The sequence below is a fragment of the Sylvia atricapilla genome, chromosome 8, assembly GCF_009819655.1.
Source record: "Sylvia atricapilla isolate bSylAtr1 chromosome 8, bSylAtr1.pri, whole genome shotgun sequence".
In the NCBI taxonomy this organism is placed as follows: Eukaryota; Metazoa; Chordata; class Aves; order Passeriformes; family Sylviidae; genus Sylvia; species Sylvia atricapilla.
In genome coordinates this window covers 16,116,168-16,136,744 of record NC_089147.1, presented here as the reverse complement: position 1 = coordinate 16,136,744, position 20,577 = coordinate 16,116,168, and the positions used below count along the sequence as shown (strand labels likewise).

The following is a 20,577-nucleotide window of genomic DNA, read 5'->3' as shown; positions in this document are numbered from 1 at the left end:
ATGAATCAAAATTCCTTAACTACATTTCACCAATTCAAGTAATTGCCCTACTATGCCCATGCAATTCCTTCCTTGTGTTGTTACTGTTCTGAAGCAGAGAAAAAGTCTTGTTTTCCTGATGTGAGAGATTCCTTTGATTTTACTGGATTTTATATTTGCCCTGCAGTGACTTCCAAAGATGAGATGGACTTTTTTTCACAGAGGAAACTACCAAAAGGAAAAAAAATGGGGTTTTCTGTCTGCTGCATGTGATTGACAGATAAATTAGAAAAGGAATGGAACCTAAGTATGCTGATTGATGCAACTGAAAAAAATACTGACGGCAAATCTGTAGGGTTAAAGGCTTAGTAGTGCTGCTTAGTACATACTACATACCAGCGGTACTACCAGTTAATATAATGCTGGAGAATGTAAGTGATTTTGGGGCAGAAATTACTTAATACACTAACACAGCTACCAGTTCCATGGCTCTTCAACGGGAGACTATTAGAGATGTTAAGAGTGTACAAATAACATGTAACTAGAAGAAAACCAGTAATTTTCTTCTCCTTTGTTGCTCAATTAACAATCCTTATTCACTACTCATAGGAAGCACATATATTGCTCACAGAATTCAGAGGAAGCACTGGGGAGATGGGGGCTCCAAAACTGAACTCCATCCATCAGCCCCGGGCTACAGAAGGGCCCAGACACAACGGTGGAGATTTTGCAGTGACTGGCTGTCAGCAGGAAGACAACAGCTTGATATAATGAATTCACAAACGTTGGAAAGTTGTGCACCCAGATCTTTCTTCCCTGCACATACATAATTTCTTACATGACAAAGGCAAGGAATGAATGGGAGCAAAACTACTAGCAGAAGAATAACTAAAGACGATCTTCATTTCATTGAATAATTTCACTCAATGGAATGTGTATCAGTGACTCAAAGGGTAAGCAGGATTTTACAAATATAGATTATATTACAAATATAATAGGCACATAAATGAACTTCTAATTCAAGAAAGATATTTGTTAATTGAGAAATTATTTGGAAGTGAACTTTCTGAAACTTTCCTACCAACAGGTCCTTCTGCAAAAGAACAAAACCTCCAGGTAAAGTTTATTTAGTGCCTTCTCTCATGTCATTGGAAATGGCTGCTTTGTAAACTGTTCCACAACATGGCAGTTATTAAAGAAATTTAGTGTCATGCCCAAGAAAACAGAACTGTTTGGGTTCTAACATTATGTGCAAAGCATTCTTGGGATTTCACTTCAAGTACCAAGGATAAAATTTAGTTCCATTTGGGTCCCAGTCTCATCGGAATTTCCTCTGTAACTATGGGATGAGCTTTCTTGAATGGAAAGGTTTTCCAAAGACATGAAGTTTTCATCATAGCAACAGCTCTGCAGGTTTTGAATTAATTGATTAACTATTTCTAAACTGTCTTGCAAAAGTAATGATGATCAAGAAGAGCTTAAAGCTGATTAAATGTGACAGTTGGTAGTATTCAGACAGGGATTCAGAAATATCCATCTAAATAGTCTTGACAGTAGCTTTTGCCAACTTTTCTTTTTTTTTTCTTCGTATCTGCTTTGATCAACCTCTCCAGTGAAACTTTTAGTGATTTCTATGATGGTAACATTTAGAAGATGAAACTCCTCTGCACAGTTCTAAGTCAAGTGTTTCACCTGCACAAATGAGATCAATAAATGTGATTTCCTGTCTCAGTTCCCAAAATTATAATTCACTTAACAACAACAACAACAACAAATGCCCTAAGGCTTATGTTCTTATTCAAAGACTGTTATCTGCAGGTCTCTAAGTCAAGCTGAGTCAGTGCTCCACAAGTTCTGTGTAGTTTCTAAATACACAGTAGAGATTTCTTGTCAGCTTATTTAGTTCTTGTGTGTATCTTGCTAAGTTAGAGGAGAACTCAGAGAATTCTGTATCCTGTAAATTAACTAGCTTAAAGAAACAATAATGAATTTTCTTATTTTTTGTAACTTCCACGATTTAGGTACCTATGCCTTTCTTTCCTGTTGATAAGGAGATGACATTCTGTTTATGCATTACACCTTTACACCTCAAAGTCTTTTGTGTACAATATACTATACTTTCCTTTGGAGAAACTGCTGAGGTTTTTTCCATAAATGGAATAGGGTATCTTGTGGCCATATGTATATAACTTCTGTTAAGTGAGGCATAGAGCTAGTACATAGAGCTAGTAACGTGAAGTAACAGTATTTGTAGACTGAGGTTTTCAAACCTGTTTTCAAGCATGCCCCCCTCATTGTTAGTACACCATGATCTAGAGCAAAATCTAGTACATGATCAGCATGTTATTTACAATTCTCTGCTGAAAATGGGACATTTAGATGAACTGGATACAATGTGTTTTGCACTGAATTTAATGAATGATTTAATGTCCCAAAGAATACACAGACACCGAATACCCAGCATGTGTGCTTTTAGTTTCTGGCACTAATAGGGTAGGAATAGTTACTACCAGGAAATTACTAACTTGCCATTCTGCTTTGATTCTGCAAATCGTTATCAAGATAGTGAATCCAAAGCCATGCTTGTTTTTGACCCCCTGCTGCTAATTTCTGTGCATTTGTTTCCCAAGCTTCCTAATTCTTACCAGCTGGCAGGAAGATCCCATCCTAGTAGTGAGCCAGCTTGCTTCTGTGTACAGAGCACTGATTGAGATCTTCCTCACAAATATCTATACACACAGCTTGTGATCTGAGCCTACTGTGATTAACTACAGACTTTGCACAACCTAGCTGAGAAGGAGAAATCAAAAGTAAAGAGATTCCACTGGGGAATATAGGTAATTACAAACAAGTTGTCACATTTGTGTGAAGAATTCCTGTTTATTTGGAAGAATATAGTACTCTGAAGAAATACTGTGTCTTGCCTTCAAGGCAGGTAACACACATTTTGCTTGCAGTCATATTCAAATAACTGTGTCATTTTAAACTCAGAGATACGTATGTACATTACCACTGTATGATGCAAATACATGAGATATTGAACCTTGACTTGTGCCTGTTCTGCTCACAGTGTGTCTCAAGCCCTCCTGCCTAAGTGCCAGCTCAGCTTATGGAGAAGGGAAAGCCCAGGAAGAATTGCCTTCCTCCCCCAGCAAAGTGAGGATCTATGCTCGGAAATCCAGGGAGATGCAACTCCTGTTTTGTTGCTGTCTGAAACCTGAGCTCCTTTCTTTAGCTAAATAAGCAGCATTGCACTGAAAACTAGAGAAGCGCAAATCCCATTACATAGCACCCTGAGGCTGGGCTTCATGTTACAGATGTAACATGCTCCTCTGCTTGTTCAGAGAAGCTGGGGAGTGCATAACAGGGAGAAAGGGATCAGTAAGCATTGTGAAAGAGCCTCTGTGAAGATGAAAGTCTCAGCAACCATTTCCCTCAGGAAGTAAAAGATGAAATGTACTATACTACTTTCTAATTAAGAATTCAAACTGTTGCCTTATGAAAACAAGTCTTACTTTTATCTTCAAACTCTGAAGTTTTAAGACTTATTCCTAAATATACTGTTGGGGATTTCTCCCTCTTGGAAACTCCTGATGTTTTTTCAGTTCAAGGCTCCTTCTAAGAACAGAGGTCAGGGTGGATGTACTCCACTAATTCCAAAGCCTAGGCACTATGTGGGCTGGCAACCTGTAAAGGACGCCAGAGCACACCTTTAAAGCCTTCAGCCTCCAAGAGTTATGGCAAACAGGTTTGGCAACAGGCTACAACTCATTCTCTTAGGTCTACTGAAGGGCTCAAGAGCATTCTCCACAGGGAACACAGATGCCAAGTGCTTTGGCAGGCTGCATGTTTGGGAATCGGAGACAGGCCAGAGCCGAAATGTAGTTACTGCCACAGGAAATTAATTCAAATTAAACACTGCAAACATAACAGTGGGGAAGAGTGAACTGTCACCCTGCCTTCAGTGGCAGAAAATCCTGTGCCTGGGTTTGAAGCCCAGTGGTCTGTTACTCCTACCACATGGAGTTACTTCCGAGTTTATCAGATGGACAATGCTATGTCTCAGTAACGAATGGGAAGAAAGAAGAGGGCTATATTAAGTAGTAATAACAATTTCCTCTTTCAAATGAACTTACATTACATTTGTTGCATGGGACACTACAGTTCACAAGGTTAGTAATATTTCTCAACAGAAAAGTTATTAAATATATATGGACAAGCAATCCAATAAACTATCAAAGATTTGGAATTAGAAGAAAATGTATTATACTTCTAAATATCAGATATCAATTTGCAGCTGGAATACATGTTGTGTACTACCAATAACTTCAGTTCATAGACGTGACACATGCTTATTTACACACATCATCCACAAAAGTCTGACAAAAATTTATCTTCTAATGTTTCTGTGATAAAGTACTCACTGTATTAGTCATACTGATTGCATCATGACTTTGTGTCCAATTTATCTCTAACACAGGAAATACAAACAGAAACTGCTGAAAATCTCCTAGAACTTCCCCCATGCTTAAGCAGAGCTTATGGAAATTGTTGATCACAGCCCTTGATCTCCCATCTGAAGGACACCACCATCAGACTGTAAACTGCCGTGTGAGTGGAGATACTGCTACTGTGGTTGCCTAACTCTAGAGTTACCAACAGCATATGATTATTTTCACTTGAGACTGCTGCCCATTGCAGGGCCAACACTGACAGCAGCTGGAGAGTGTTAACAACATGTACTTAAGTGCCAAAAGAACACAGATAAGACACAATTCTCCTCAACCCAGCAAAATAAGGAAACTCCACAAATCATCAAGCTAGCTGAGTACTTGTTTGAGATGAGACAGTAGAGGAAGAAGCCTCTAAGCAGTTCTGATGGTGGAGGGAAACATCAGGAACAACTTGTCAATTCAAAAGTGAAACAAAGTCAAGCTATGTTGGCAGCTTAGTTTTATCTCTGCAGGAAATGATTTTATTTCAAGAATAGGTATTTGTTAGCACCCGCTTGGTTAAGAATCAGGACACTTGGCCTAGGACAGCAAGTGCTGAACCCTCAGCCTACCACAAGGTTATTGGTCTTGTCCACTCCATACTACACTGGCTCTCCAAAGAATAAAAAAAATTACAATATTCATGTCTTATCTTACATACACACAGTATGCAAGTGTACAGAACATACAAGAAATTGCCTCACGTTTCAAAACTGTAACCCTATTTTTTAGGCACTGAAGAACAGATCATAACCAGGAAAAAAAATTTATTCATGTCAGAGGCTGTGCTTCCTCAGAGACAATTCAAGTCAGACAAACTAAAACCTGTTTACTTTAGAAGGTTAATTCCAATTGACCTAAGACCTGCGAATTGGTAGCAAAATCCCCAAAGTTTATTCCCTCTCACTTTGGACCACTTCACTATTTACCCAGGTTCCCTGTACAGACAGTAGCAAGAAATGATTGTCAGAGAGCAATGCAAGTTGCAGGAGAGCTGGGTCACCTTCACAAGATGCCAGAGACCAGTCTCTGTAAAGCAGCACATGCCACTTTGATAATTGCCTTGCTGAGATGGCCCCTCAATGGCTTTAAGTGGGGTCAAAGGGTGCACATAGGTGTGACCTCAGGTCATATGCTAAGACAAGCGGCATAAGGCATGACACAATCACTGCAGCTGCACAGAACCATGAATCTGCCCTAATTTTCTACCTGCTAAACTAGCTGGAGCTGCAAGTTCCTTTCTAGATGACCAAGTGCGATCAGCTAACCCCACCAAGTAATCTGTGTAAGATGCTGAGACACTGTGGTTATGGAAATAGCACAAAAATACTGACCAGGGTTTCTTCAGATTACAAAGATCTTTAAAAAATATGTTAAGTATGCCAAAAGCCCAAGTGGAGAATAATATAAAGAGACAGAGGTGGCTCAAACCAGACATTGGGGAGTGCTTGCTCCTTTGTGATCTCTGTCCCCTTAGAGCTTCCTGCTACTAACTACTGTTGTCTTCTTAGACACAACTCTTTCTCATGCCAGCTGTTTCTGTTTGCTCTTCTAGGTCTATGGAAGAAAGAAGGAAAGTAGGCTTGCTGGGGACAATACACTGCCTACACATTGTTCTCAGGGAAGACAGAGGATCAAGAACTGTTAGGTTGAAAATACTTATGGCAATGCTTTTCAAAGCTATTCCTCCCTACATGGTAATCATTCAAGTGTAGCTCCTCTCCCTGTCTTCCAAGCTGGCTCCCTGTAAGTGGTTTTACTTCATTAGTAAAACGTGCTATAATATCCTACTGCTCAATCCTCATTAATCTCACACATTGCAGTAGTACAGCACAGAGTGAGTAGCTGTTGTTGAGATAACTGGCTTCCATTAGCAACCATGTGATTGGCAGGACGATAAAGTCTTTTCCCTTGCAGGTCAGCTGCTTTTTAAGAAGAGGGCAATCCTGCTGATCCATCTTTTAGCTACAGTCTCTCACCGAGTCCCAAATCTCCTGCCTTTTAGCTTTGATATGGTTCAAGCTTTCCCCCTTGTATCAGCCCCTACCTGTCATCAGCTCCTCTGTACCAAACAGCCAATATCAGGAGTTTGACCTCAGGGCACAGTCCGGGTGGGCAGGTAAAACCTGACCACTGGACCTACTTCCTTATCTTTCATATCCTGCAATTCATGAAGAAGTATCAAATTCAAACTAAAAAACAGAAGCATGACCTTTTATAAGAACCTTCTGAAAAAGGCTCTGTTGCCTTTCTAAGTATTCTTGAAAAGAACTGTCATCTACCCTATTAAGACAGAAATGGATCACAAATAAGGAGAAGAGGGAAAGCACTGAGAATTCTTAGTAAATGGTAGAAGTTTTTGATGCGTGTCTCCAATACCTTTTGGTGATGCACACAAAAATACGGTAAAAACCAAACCAAACATGCTAGAACTGTCCTACATCTGCAAGCTCCAGTTGCAACCCAATAAGAGAGGTGCCCAAACTTTTCCTGTTTATAAAGTATATTAAGTCAATTAAATTCACATGACATACAGAGAATTCTCTACAAAATGCCTGAGAGAATTCTAAATATAAGTTGCTAAAATAAGCTAAGAGCTATCATAAACAACATAATACCTATTTAAGTGACATACTCCCCAGTTAGTGCTTAAAACATAACAACACCTTTATTTCCTGCAGCAAGTAAGTACAAACTCTGCCCTCTTGCATAGCTGGAAATCATGTTTTCCCTTGAAAAAAATGTAGCTTCTGCAAGGAGTCCACTTAGGTGAATGACAGAAATAGTGCCAAAATCTCAACATCCTTTCCTTTCAACTGAAATGATCTAAGTACAAATTGGAAGATATTTAGTCTCTTTTAACACTGACAATAAGAAGAGAGCTAAAAAGAATCCAAAAGGCCAAAAGGGGAAGGCTGTAATCAAGGCAAGACTTGTGGCATGAACAAATCTTGCAGCCATAATCCTTCTCACATAGTATACATTTATCCCCCTGTAGATATTGTCCATCATTATATTACTGTGGGAACATTACAGAGAACCCTAGCTTTTAACTTTTTCACTCAAAAAGACAGTTTAATGAAGTCCTTTCTAATTACCAGGAGAAGTCTGAATACTTTTGCCTCAAGAATCTTCCCTTCTGAATTGCCCTTTAATAACCTTGCTGTGAAAAACATACTAAATTACTAAAAGCAAAAATAATCTTACTATATAGATAATTTGGTATAGAATTTTTTCTACTTTTTCTTTTTTTTAATGACTTTGATAGGCTCATCAACATCTGCAGAAGGCTACAGATCCTCCATGTGCAGTTCATGATTCATTTCACTATTTAAATGATACTTACAATTTTGTGAAATAATAAATCCTTTTTAAAAGGTAATTTCAAGTGTGAAAAGGTTTTGAAGATCATTTGTTATGGTGGTTATAATGTCCAAATTTACAAAGATCTTAGTAGATTTTAGTCTGGGAAAACCTTCCTTTTGGCAAGATCTGTGGAAAAGTCCTTCCAATATTACAGCATTTAAAATTAAATTATATTAAATTTTATGTAGAATAAAGGTTATCCAGTTGGAATAAAGCTGCTTTCCAACAGTTCAAGAGAATTCCACGTAACAAATTCAGGAAAGGAAATGTGAAATAATATGATGCCTGATTCTGCTATCCAGGGAGCAGTTTTGTAGACAGGAGCAAATGCTCAGAATGAAATCAGACCAGCACACACCAGCATAACACGTACTCTCTTGCAAAAAGGTGTCACAGGATCTTCACAAAATTGTCAGGACCAAAATTCAATCCAATATTCCTGTAACATTACTACCAGTAGCACAGTGCCCCCTAACCACACACGGGAGAAACAGTTTTAGGCTACATTACAGGGAATAGTGCCTCTAACAACACTTCAAATAACTGCTTTTCACAACTAATTACATGGGAATGCAAAAACATGAAAGGTTCTTGAATTTAATAACTTCAGCATTGGTCAGAAGGGGAAATTAGTAGGATAAAAAACACCAACTAGTGTCTTACTTGTCTGAGGTCGATGAAAGCTAACTGCAGGGTGTCTCCCTGGAATCCTGGCACAGGCTCAGAACTAGCAAACACTGCAAAAAAAAAGGTTAAAATATTACGGATGTAGAATTTTTTTTAATCTAATAGAAAAGTCAAGCTCTATGCAATATAAATGCTAGGTAGCATAGTTTCACATGAATAGTTTAATAACTCACAATGATTAAACCCAAACAAACCAAAAAACAACCTTTTCACAGTTTTTCCAATAATCCTAAATATTAATATTTTTATGAGAATTATTAGAAATTTTGCTTAAATTCTAACCCATTAGTAATATTATGACCACAGAAACCAAGATATTTTTTACCCTGAGGTGCATGATTACTGAAGAATTTCAAAATAATACCAATTCCATAGCTGTCACTGTATTTTCAAACATCTGCCTTTGTTACAGCATCCATGCTGTAAAACCTCCACCTCCAGCCAAAGAGCATTAAAAAACAAACACTAAGGTGGGAGTTAGCTTTATGGGTAGACAACAGGTAGAAAGCCCTATGTGCCATGAGCTGAAATGCCTGCTCATGTCTTTCAGTCTGCTTATCAGTAATAAACTTCTACTCATTTGAACCCAAAACTGGCTGTCAGAATTGGCAGGCAAAAATATATTCATAATACAAAAAATGGCAACATGATAAGTGGAAGAAAGTCAGCTATTTATTTAAATCAGGAAAAGATCAGTAGTTGTTAAAAATAAATACACTTTTTGTTCCCAGTTACAAGTTAATAACAAAGACTAACAACGACTGCCTCACATCCTCACTCAGGCTAGATAAATTATTTTAAAAGAATTTAAAAGAGTATTTTTCTTATGCCACTCAGGTAGAGCTCCCAACAAAACAAAGTAGATACTACTGCAACGGCTTTAGAGAAGCACTATCTGAGGCAGTGAAAGGTAATATTTTTTTCCAAGTTTGAGAAACAGGTCATTCAATGGTAAAGGAAACAAAACATATGGATCCAATTTCCAGACCTGCTAAACTCTACCGTTCCTAATACTAACAGTAATAAGAAATCTCTAATATATTGTTTTAAATGGCTAGTTAGAAGAAGTGGATTCTGTGGAGGTAAAATCCAGAAAACCACTGGTGTCTGAGCAATCATGATGGTAAAATAATGGCCTTGAACATTTACTTCTGAATGTAGTTTTCACTTAGAGCAGACTAATGAATTCAGATTGACTATTTCACAAGTCTCAAAATGACTATATGGAACACATATCTAAAGAGTCTTTAGATAAAGACTCTTACTTAAATGGTACAAGAACCATTGGTACTAGACACATGGTACTAGGACCATCTCAGAATACTTAAAAATAGCTTAGTAATAGATGGATATAGTATTAGAGTAGCAGCTTTAACAGTAGAAGCAGAATTTATTACTTGTATTACACTAGTGCAAAAGTTATTTTATGAGAGTCATGTAATAGGAGAATGAATTCAACTGCAATACAACTTTATTCTTTATCAACTAAAGAAACAAAAAAATAGCAATCAAATGCCTTAGGAAGACCACCATGATGTCACAGAGAAGTGATGTCACATACAAGTACTGGTAACATTGGCAAATGCTCACTGATTACTGTCTTCAAGGGTGAATTTTAAACTGTCTGGTCTTCCTGCTTTACAAATAACACCAACTTTCTAGAGGTGTTTTCAGGAAATTTTAATTGACCACAAACATGCCTTTAAAAAAGAAAAAAGAAAGCTAAAACAAAACAGTAGAAAAACATACCTTACACAGTATTTTATAAGATGAGTTTTCTCATAATAAACTTTTTACATCAGCAAAGACAAATCAGCCTGTACAACCACCAACCTGCAGAATTACAAAGATGCCTAAGCCTAGGAAGCTTAGGCACCCTTCTGAACAACCTAGGCTAAAGGCCTATGTGTCTACATGGCTGTTTTCTGGAGGTATTTCATGGTCACTAGGAACATCCTTTCTTAAGGACAGCTGGGCTCTGAGGTCAGCCAAACCCAGAGTTTAAAATGGAACACCCCAGTCCAGCAGGGAATCCTAAGCAAAGCTCCACAGCAAACAGATGAGAAGAGATACACGAGCCGTGAGCCATGGCAGCACATCCATAAGGAGGATACACATGATGGTCAGAAGGGATCTTTTCTACACCCCTTAAACCAGAAAGGTAAGGCCCATCAGATCATCTGATCTGATCCTAACTTTCTGTTCATACACAGTACACTGCAACTAGTCTCTCCCACCAGGATCTCAGCCCTTACAGCCACTCCAGAATTGTAGCCAGCACCAGGAGAAAGAAGACCAAGGGCAAAAAAAGGTTACAGAATTGAAAAGTAAATATAACTGAAAAGTGTGACCTTCAGAAAGTCTTTTCAGCTAGCTTTTGGCACTTTATACTTAGGGAGATACCTTCCTACAGCAGAATACTCTTACATGCCATAGGGCAAATATTTGCATCTTTTCTGTGCTCATCAGGCAAAGGGAGTTTGGAAATTATCCTAATGCCTTAAATAATGCAGAATAATTTTGTTTCTCTATGTAATACCTACTAGTATTGCAGCTATAGAACAAGAAGTACACAATGTACCAAATCTAACTGTTGTATAAGCTTTGTTCTCTTAAACTACAGTTTATATTATGAATGCATTTACAACATTAGGGACAACATTATAGTACAAACATTTATTCTCACATTTGGAACACTCTGACAGGCGACTACAATAGAATTTGTTTCATTATTATAATTTCATGAGTTCAGAGGGCAAAAAGATAATCTACTTATGGTAACAGTCAGACAGTTCCCCCTCCGCCCTAAGCACCAAGCTTTTAAGTTTTGCTAACAATTTTACAAAGCTAATTAAATATTTTCTACTGCACAGCATATTAGGAAGATATAAGAACAGGATTAACATTCTTAATGTCTTTGTCCTAAGAGCCCTTTTCTAGATAGTAATGAAACACTGTCATATATACATCTTTTAATATGTTCACCCCCTACAATCATTCTAGGCTTAAAGTGGATTTGCAGGGGTAGGGGACTTGTTTGACTTAATGTGCATAAAAGCATTCTGGAATTCTATAATATAGGAGAATGAAATGCAAAGATTGCTATTGATCTGTCACTCTTAGGGGCAAACAACTGGCTCTTCGGCAGTTTGAACCAAAAAATCAGATGTTTGGAAAAATCATCTGAAAATATACATTCTATGAATCTGGTATTCACGAGGTTTTTGTTAACATCTTCTCTTCCTCTGCTTCACTGATACTGTGTATATAGAACAAGAACAGTATGGGTCCTCAATACGTACAATCTCAACATACTTCCATAAACAAGCAGTTTAAGAATATAAATAAGATAGGATCAAATGAAACAAATATGTGGTAATACAAAAATAGGCTGGGAGGTAACAAATAAATTATAACGGTGAATATAAATGTTGCAAAGATTACTTCAGTCCATTTTTTTTAATTTTAATTTGATCTTATAATTATAGGATATAGGAGAATTTACATGTATATATGCACGTATTAATGCAGATCTTAAGATAAAGTCTGTATCTACTAAATGGATTTAAGACATCTTTAACCATAAATTGCATTGAATTTCTACATAATTCTTGATTTATTAACAGGTTTCTTAATTTTATTGTCTCAAAATCCCATTTTTTAGACATCATCTGGTTGTGCCTCTCCGTCGGTCTGGGAATTTAGTACCTAATTCTTGACAAATAGTTTTGCCGTGGAAGAAATTAAAAACCAGAGTCCAGACTTTTAATCAAAAGCTAGATAAGGACAGTTTAACTTCAGTCTCACAGCACTGATTCACAGGCAGGACAGCAAAGCTAGGGAAGTATTTTTAAAGGAAGAGCAGAGAATCAGGTGACTATCTCAGCTGCCTCAGCCACTTTGCAGCCCTGTTGGATGCTCCAGCTGTTCAAACACGGCTGGAGGGAGCCTTGCTGAGGGAGCTGCCAGCTGGCCAGGCAGCAGCCCCCAGTGCCAGCAAGGTCTTGCACTTCCTCTCCCTGCCATATGTGAGCGGCAGATGAAGGATGGCCCTCAGCGAGGGGAGTTAACCTGACTGCCCAGACGGCAGAGGAGGCAGGTAAAGCAAGGGGCCTCCAGAGAAGAACACAGTGCCTTTTCCAGGAGAAACAGGATCTGGGTTCCTCAGCTTCAGGCATGCCCACCTGGAGACTATTTTTGTGTGTGCTCAGCAGAGGACACTTTGGTCAGAATGTCACTTGCTCTTGGACACTGCCACTGTCCACGCGGTGAGTGAAAGGAGGGACTGCCAGGAAGCTGCATCTCTCCACTAAGCCTTGCTTGTTTACAGGCAAGACCCAAAACCTTTTCACCCTTTCCAATCTGCACCCATATTTCATTCCGTTAACTAATCCTGCCTCACAAGTCATACACTTTAAAACACATTAAAAACCCTAAAACATTTAGCTCTTCAACAATTACAACGTCAGACAAATTCTAATTCTTTAATAAGAAGCTGACATAAACTAAGTAGATCTGGATGTGTATCTGAAAAGCTCATTTTTTATTATGTATACCTTTCTTCCTGTAAAGTGATACACAGTAACCCACATTTGAATTTCATCTTCAAGAAATAGCAAACACCCTCTTCTCAACCCATTTCCTTCCTTGGGGAAGCAAAACATAATATTCAAGCAAAAGACTGCTTTTGGATTTTATTCAATGGGACTTAGTATATTCTATTTTGTAAACAGTGCTTCAGGAATCTCAATCATCCTAGTGAAAATAACCACTAAGAAAGAATGGTATGAAATACAGGGGTAAAACACTGCTCTAGGTTATAAAATTTGCAGAGGAAGTAGAGAAATACTTTGATTAGAACAGAACAAACTGAAATCTTTTGCAATGTTTGGAAGGAAACAAAAAATATGCTAGAAGAAGAGCAAGATGATGATTACTTCTTTATTTCTTGTTTTCCCTGACAAATCATGAAATAAGACCACTTGATGCTATTACTGTTGAGCAAAAATATCAGGTATTTCCAGATTTTCCACTCCGCTTTTTAAGTTAACTATTATAGGTACTCCACTGTATGAAAATTGAGTGCAGATAACAAAAATCTCAGCTCACCACCAGACCACTTCTTTCCCTTCCACCCTCCTTTCTTGGAAGTTCACTTATCACTCTACCTATCCTTTGCCACTAAGAAGAGCACTTACTGACTTTAACAGATTGCTGGACTGTTGTTTGGACTGTTGATTGTCTTTTAAAAGAAAAGAAAAAAACTAGTAAGTTATCGCATTTTTCTGATTTTATTTAGATCTCTCCAGCTTATTTTAGAAAGAATAAAATTATAATGTTAAACACCAGAAAAAAATTTCTCCAATATTGGCAAGAAATTTTAAACATTTACCTTCAGATATTAATAACTTTCTACATCTCATCTAAATTCTTAGTTCAAAATTCATCTGAGTATACGCTATTGTAAGTAAAATGTCAAATCCATTAATACAATACAGTAGAAAACTCCCAACAGTTGTGAATTATTTGCACACTCTAAGCACTAATTGAAATGTCACTGTCGTATCCATTAATCCCAAAGCATCAAAGAATAAAGCTGGGGGAGGGTGATGAGCAAGAACATAAATCACAGGCATCACAGTGAAGCCTGGAATGTGCCTGTGATGGACCTTATGAATGAAACCACATCAGCAAAGCAGTCTGAGCAAAATCTTGTGTCACTCCTTTATTCCATAGACTGCAAATGTGGTTTGTTGCAACACACTATTCTGACAAGCTTCCATAATTATATTTAAACTACTCAAAGGGAGTAGTTTTGTTTCTGTACAAAACCAGGTATTTTTTCTAGCATGCTTTAAAAGCTTTTCAAAAAGGAAGAAATAAAGTTCATTCTATTTACACTTGTTCAGCCCATGCTAGAAATTACACAGTGGTGGAAGAATGTATTTTTCAGTTTTGAAATTACTAGCTTTCTGAAACTTTCTTATTTTGTTCAAAGTTTTGGTATGTCCTGTCCATGCCATATACTCAGAATGACAGCTACATATGAAAACCATGTCATCTTACAGTTATATTATTTCATTATTTTAAAATAATGAAATGTTATAATTTTAGATTAAATAAAACTCTATTAAGATTTCTTCACTGATTAAAGTTTCTGCTGTGCATCAACCAAAGATGGTAGACAGAATGGTAATAGCAATTAGGATGACACTAATCAGGGCACATAGCAGCCTTTGCCTGAGAAGAAAAAGGTCTGAAAACAACTCAAAGACCAGATGACAGCTGGAAACAGAGGAATTTCTCCCTTCTTCACCACGAAAATGTTGTTTGTACTGTGCAAGTCACTGGCAAGACGCATTTTACTCCCTGTACTGCTAGAAATCCCAGGGTGAAACAGGGCATTGCTAACCTACAGAGAGTAGTGAAGTACTGTGTTGTTCACAGCTGATATTTTAAATATTAGAAATAGAATAATAGTGTAATGCACAAGTTTTCTTCAGTGTTACACTATTTGTTCAGAAGGCACATAATGGTTTAGTGGTTGCATGAATTCAGCCTGCTTAGATGAGTGATTATGATGTCAGTATTATGAATACTGTATAATCTCTCTTTTAACAATTGGTATCTTTTTTACATCTAGGAAACTACACAAATGCACAAACATACTCCTATGTACCTACCTGAAAAGTACATTATTAAATTTGCAACATCAAGCATACTGAAAGTAAGAAAAGTCAAGCCATTATCTGTTTGGTTAACCTGCACAATCACGGAATTTTAATGTCCCAATCACAAATATTCTATCAGTTTGACCCTGGTAGTCCTGTCAGTTTGTTCCATGTGCTGAAAGGCTTTAAGGCTGGACAGTGAGGGATTGTCAAAATGATGCCTGCTTTACTTGTTACTGAGTTCAGCGCTGGAATGTAACAAATAAGGCAGGAGAAGGAAAGACAAGTATATGGTTAAAATGTCAAAAATGTTGCTCAAGTCTGTCTCTGGACTCTCACAAGAACCTTTTGTGATGCTAACCAAATTGCTTGAAATTAAATTTTCAGTTTCCCACAGGTGGCTTCTAATGGGGTAGTCATCAATTTTTTTTCATGTATCCAAACTAAAAGCCTCAGGATATGACTTGTATAACTGCCCCATTTTACAGCTGTCACCAAAATCATTGAGACTTATGTTTCAAACACATAACAGGAAAGATACTTTGGGAAAAAAAAAAAAAAAAAAAAAAAAAAAAAAAAAAAAAAAAAGCAGAGCAGAGAATCTGAAAATACACATTGAAAAAAACCTCTTGTGAGCCTTTCCACTGTATCTCAGTCATCAACTATAAAACTAGTCCTAACACCTATTCATGGAACTTCCTTCCTACAGATTAACAGCTCACCCTGAGCCATGAACTCCATGCAAAACATGAGGTAATTAATCTTGCCTTCAGTGCTGTATTGAACCAGTTTATAAAAATTCTGATGCCGTGTTTTAAACGGTGACAATAAAACAACATCAGATGTTTACTAAGTGAGTACTATTATCCTGCACAGTAAGGCAGCAGCAGTTCTAGGAATGAGGAAACCCTATGTACACAGCATATTTAAAATTGTATCATAATAGATGAACTCAAGAGGAAACATTAAAATTTCATAGACATTTGACCTTTTTCCTTAACCATTAAAACATAATATTTATGTAGTCGTTTTGGGCAGTTTTGTACTAAACTAAATCTTTACTGGGTATAGTGATTATGATCACATTAGGAGTAACAACAATGCATGTTTCAATTTAGATATTTAAATTAAAAGAAAAGTTACATTAAAAAAAATTCCCAGGAATGCCAACATACTTACTCATAAATACTTTTACAAGAAGATGTACTGTAAAATTATTTTTTTAATAAAAGACAAAGTTTTAGTAGATTATGGAAAAAGATCACTTAATGTTAAGACCAATACAGATGGGAATACATACTTACATTCACACTGTATCACATCTAAATTAAACTGCTGAATTGCTCCCATGCTTATTTGTTTCAATTCACTGTCCAGTAGCATCTGCATTAGGGACATTGAAAGATGCTGGCAGGCTGACATGCAAGCTGTCTGGGCCACTTTTCCCTAGTAGAAAAAGTAACAAGTTTTACAAGAGAAATAAATGATATGCCACTAAAGAACTGCTAATTTGATTTGATTTTAATATACATTCTAAGTCTTAATTATACAAAATTTACATTAAAAGGAGAGAAAAACACTTCCTGTTATTTCTTTGACCTATTAGATTTGTTTCTATTAGACCAGAGAACATTAAATAGATGTGAAAGCAATTATTGATATTTCTTCCAGCAATCCAACAGTCTTCATGAATACAAGGACATTTCCAACACAATGACAATTAAAGCTGCTGAAGCATATGAACAGCTTTGTGGAGTTATTTAAATATTTTTAACCCAAACAGAATGAAAGCAAGAATGTAATGAAAATCAACATGCTGCATATTTTTAACAATAGCAAATTTAAAAACCCCTCAACTTTAAATAAACCAAAATGATTGCAATTGGTTGGGGCATTTCTCATAAGAGCTTATGCTAATTGCTGGTAGTTTAACTGCTCAGATTCCATCTCAAAGTTTGTTGCTAAATTATTTTAAAAAATCAAGCTTATCCCTCATCTCAGGTGCTTAATAAATTGGTGCTGTGGATCAACCACTTACAAAATGAAATGTAGCCCTCTGCTGTACAAAATAGAAATAATTTCTCAATCACAGTCTAGCTGGCAATATTGCTCTGTATCATCTACATGTAACTGAGGTAATTTTCCCAACATGAGATCAAAAACCAAAACACAGTCAGACATTAACCTGAATAACTTATTTAAAATTTAGTATAGAAAAATTTAAAGATAACAGAATTCTACCTTAAAGTTAAGAAAACCACTTGAGACCAGATACCAAACCAGGTGGCACCATCCTATTCACAGCACTGCCATCTTTTAAAACAAAGTGATCTTGGAGGTTAAATGAAACTACCTGAATCTCTGTAGTTTAATGTACTGAAATCACTCCTTTCAACTGATGTGTACATTACAATGATATTGAAACAAAGATAGCAACACATTTACACAAAAGAAATCAAAATAATAACAGCTACTGGAGCACACAGCACTGTTGTTTTACTGCTGTCCATCAGTACAGTGATGTCTCCTGTTTCTCTAAGGTAATGGCTCCCCAGCTGTTTTCTGCAAAGTCAGGTTGATCAGTTCACTGTTGGCTCCCAGAAACACACATAAGTAATGAACAACTGTAATGGACAGCTCACTGTCCCAAAAAGTTTGCAAAGTTCGGATCCAGCATCTGAAGAGCCAGATCTTATCCTTAATAAGTCAACTTGCTAAGATGATTGAATTTTCATGTGCAGGAAATTTTCATAACAGAAAGCAAATTTGGCCCCAAATACTTCATGCTTTAAAAATCCATTATTTGTTAAAAGGTAATAAAATACAGTGAATACAATGGAAAGCCTTCAACTCTCCTCACGTTTACACTGAAACATTAAATGGCTATTGCTAATTCTCTTTTAGCCATTAGGACACCTGGAACTGTAAGGAGCTTTTTATCTAAAATGACATGTCAGTTTCTTAATTGAAAATCTCAGAAAACCAAATAACATATTTGAGCAAAATAGATGAACTGACAACAAAGAATGTAAGAAACAATGCAAGAACAGCATGCTTTAAAGTCTCCCAAACCCAACAGCAATTATACTGGGAGACATGCGGCTCTATTCCCCAAGCAGAACAATATCAATATGAATGGGGAAACAAGAAAAAAAAAAAAAGAATAGGCAAAAAAGGAAGGAAAAAGGGAGGTGAGAAGGGGACTAAATGGGCCACAGTTCATGTAATTACAGTGTAGTGCGTTTGAAATACTTAATGGAAATGTCATTTTGATTTAATGGAACAACTAGTGCATCTCTGTCTAATGTACTGCTCCATCAAATCAGCTCCATGTCCTATTTATGCTGCCACTATAATGTAATAAAAGTTCATCCAGATTAATAGGTTGTCATGAAAAACTTTAACATTCAGTTTTTTTCATATGGAAACAATGTGTACTCCTCTGTTATCTTCAATAAATGACAGAATTTTATATTTCTAACAAGCATGTGTAGTTAATTGTTATAATCTGGCAAATATCAATAGTACTGGAGCACAAGATAATGGTTACAATACAGAAATGACACAGCTAAAGCCATTCCGACTTTTAATGTACATTTAATGTTGGTTTTAAAGTTTCATAGAATGGAAACATCCTAACATATTAATTATTTCCAACTATGTAACTTGAACTACAGGCTTATTGTTCAAATGACACATCAACAAATACTACAAGTTTAGTATATACAGTTGATAAAAATCACATAATATTCTCAAATTTAGAGAAAAAAATAAAGCTATGAATATCTAGCAAAATGCTGAATTTCAGGTAAGAGAAATGTGAACTATACTGTTATCCTCTTCAAAATTCAGTGCTTTCCAGTTCAAAATACACTGGATGCATGATACCCAGAAAAGAATGAAATTAACATTTGCGTTTGAAAAATAGGATCTAGTTAAAAATTCATCTCCAAATTTACCTTTACCATATCATCAATTCTTTGCCAATTTTTCATAAAGCATTCTGAAGAGGAAATACAAGGATTTGTGAAGATAGCAATAACATTTATTTTTCAGGATTGAACGAATGTCAGTTAATTTTAAAACAGTCTTGATGTTTGTTAACTTTGCTTTTTTAAATTACTATTATTATTTAAGGGAGTGGGGGTGGCCATGGTTATCTAGCAATTAAATACCTATATTCAACAGCACGCAGAGATTCAGCAGGCTTCTCACATTCGCCCCAGTTGCCTGCCATTTGGAGACACTACTATTGTCTCTGCTGTGCCTATGCTAATTGCTCCTATCTACAAAACCTATTCTTCCACTCAATCAGTGTAAAGTTTAGAAAACAAGGACCCTATTCTATACGCAAAAACACCTGCTAACAGTGTTAAAGGCAACTGTGTTTTCACCCAGCCTTCACATTTTGCTGAAATACAAGTTTGTAAAAAGAGAAAACCCTTAGACAAACTTCTTATATTTCAAAGGAGCTTGTAAAGAGAATCTGCTGACATATTAAATCCTTTTTTATAGGACCCAAAAGCTTTTCTCCTAAGAACAATTGTAGTAAAGAGACATTTGGCTCCTAGGAAATTCCCAGAGGGTCAGCCATATGCATCCTTCCACGGCACCTTCGCAGTGCTGCTTTCTAAAACCCATGCTAGCTGTCTCAAAAGCAGCTTTCATCATTCACTATGGTGTCAGTCAATATGATTTATGGACTGCATTCAACAAAGTCAAAGCATATAGAATGAGAAATATGACTACAATCTGCTAATTTGTTTTGTATTGAGCCACTTAGGAGTCAAAGACCTGATGTCAGGCTGAGACCAGCAACACAATTAACCAGCCAGTGACAGATTCATCCATCCTCCCTGCCAGGCTGTGCCAATCAAAGACAGCATGAAGCAGCAGTTGCAGAAGTCAGTAAGAAAACCCATTCTCTAAGTAGCCTGTGGAGGCTGTTGATTGACAGTTTTTGAATATAGCTGCAGAAAATCACCACCCCTTCACCCTCACTGCAAGCTGTGAAACGAGGCTTTTGCTGCCAATCACAGAAACAATAAAATAACACAAACTGCCATCCTCAGCATAAAAAGAAAATAACAAAACTTATCTGTTAAATCTAAGTTGCTAAGGTGAAGAATTAATTTAGCAATATGAAATAACCTAATGTTATTCTTTATGAAAATGCAAATACATTAGACATACAAATTTTATCACTCAAGGTTAAAACCCCAACTTTTGAACTATTGATAGAATACAAGTATACTAAAAACATGAGTGGAATTTTTAAGAAACAATTTTACTTCCAGTGTCTGCCCCAAATGCTACTGAAACAATGAAAAATACCTAATTGAAAGTAATTTGCAACAGTCTCTTTTCAATGGCCACTCTTT

General features: G+C 36.7%; 1 protein-coding gene across 7 annotated transcripts in view; it reads right to left on the bottom strand.

Moving 5' to 3' along the window:
- Positions 1-20,577, bottom strand: part of EXOC6 (exocyst complex component 6) — an 89,230-nt gene that overhangs the window by 15,859 nt on the left and 52,794 nt on the right. For all 7 annotated transcript variants that reach the window (XM_066323819.1, XM_066323821.1, XM_066323820.1 and 4 more), the window contains 2 exons: positions 16,501-16,642; positions 8,502-8,575 (listed from right to left, as the gene is read on the bottom strand). In XM_066323819.1, the coding sequence (XP_066179916.1) occupies positions 8,502-8,575; positions 16,501-16,642 (216 nt within the window). The remainder of the gene's footprint in view (positions 1-8,501; positions 8,576-16,500; positions 16,643-20,577) is intronic.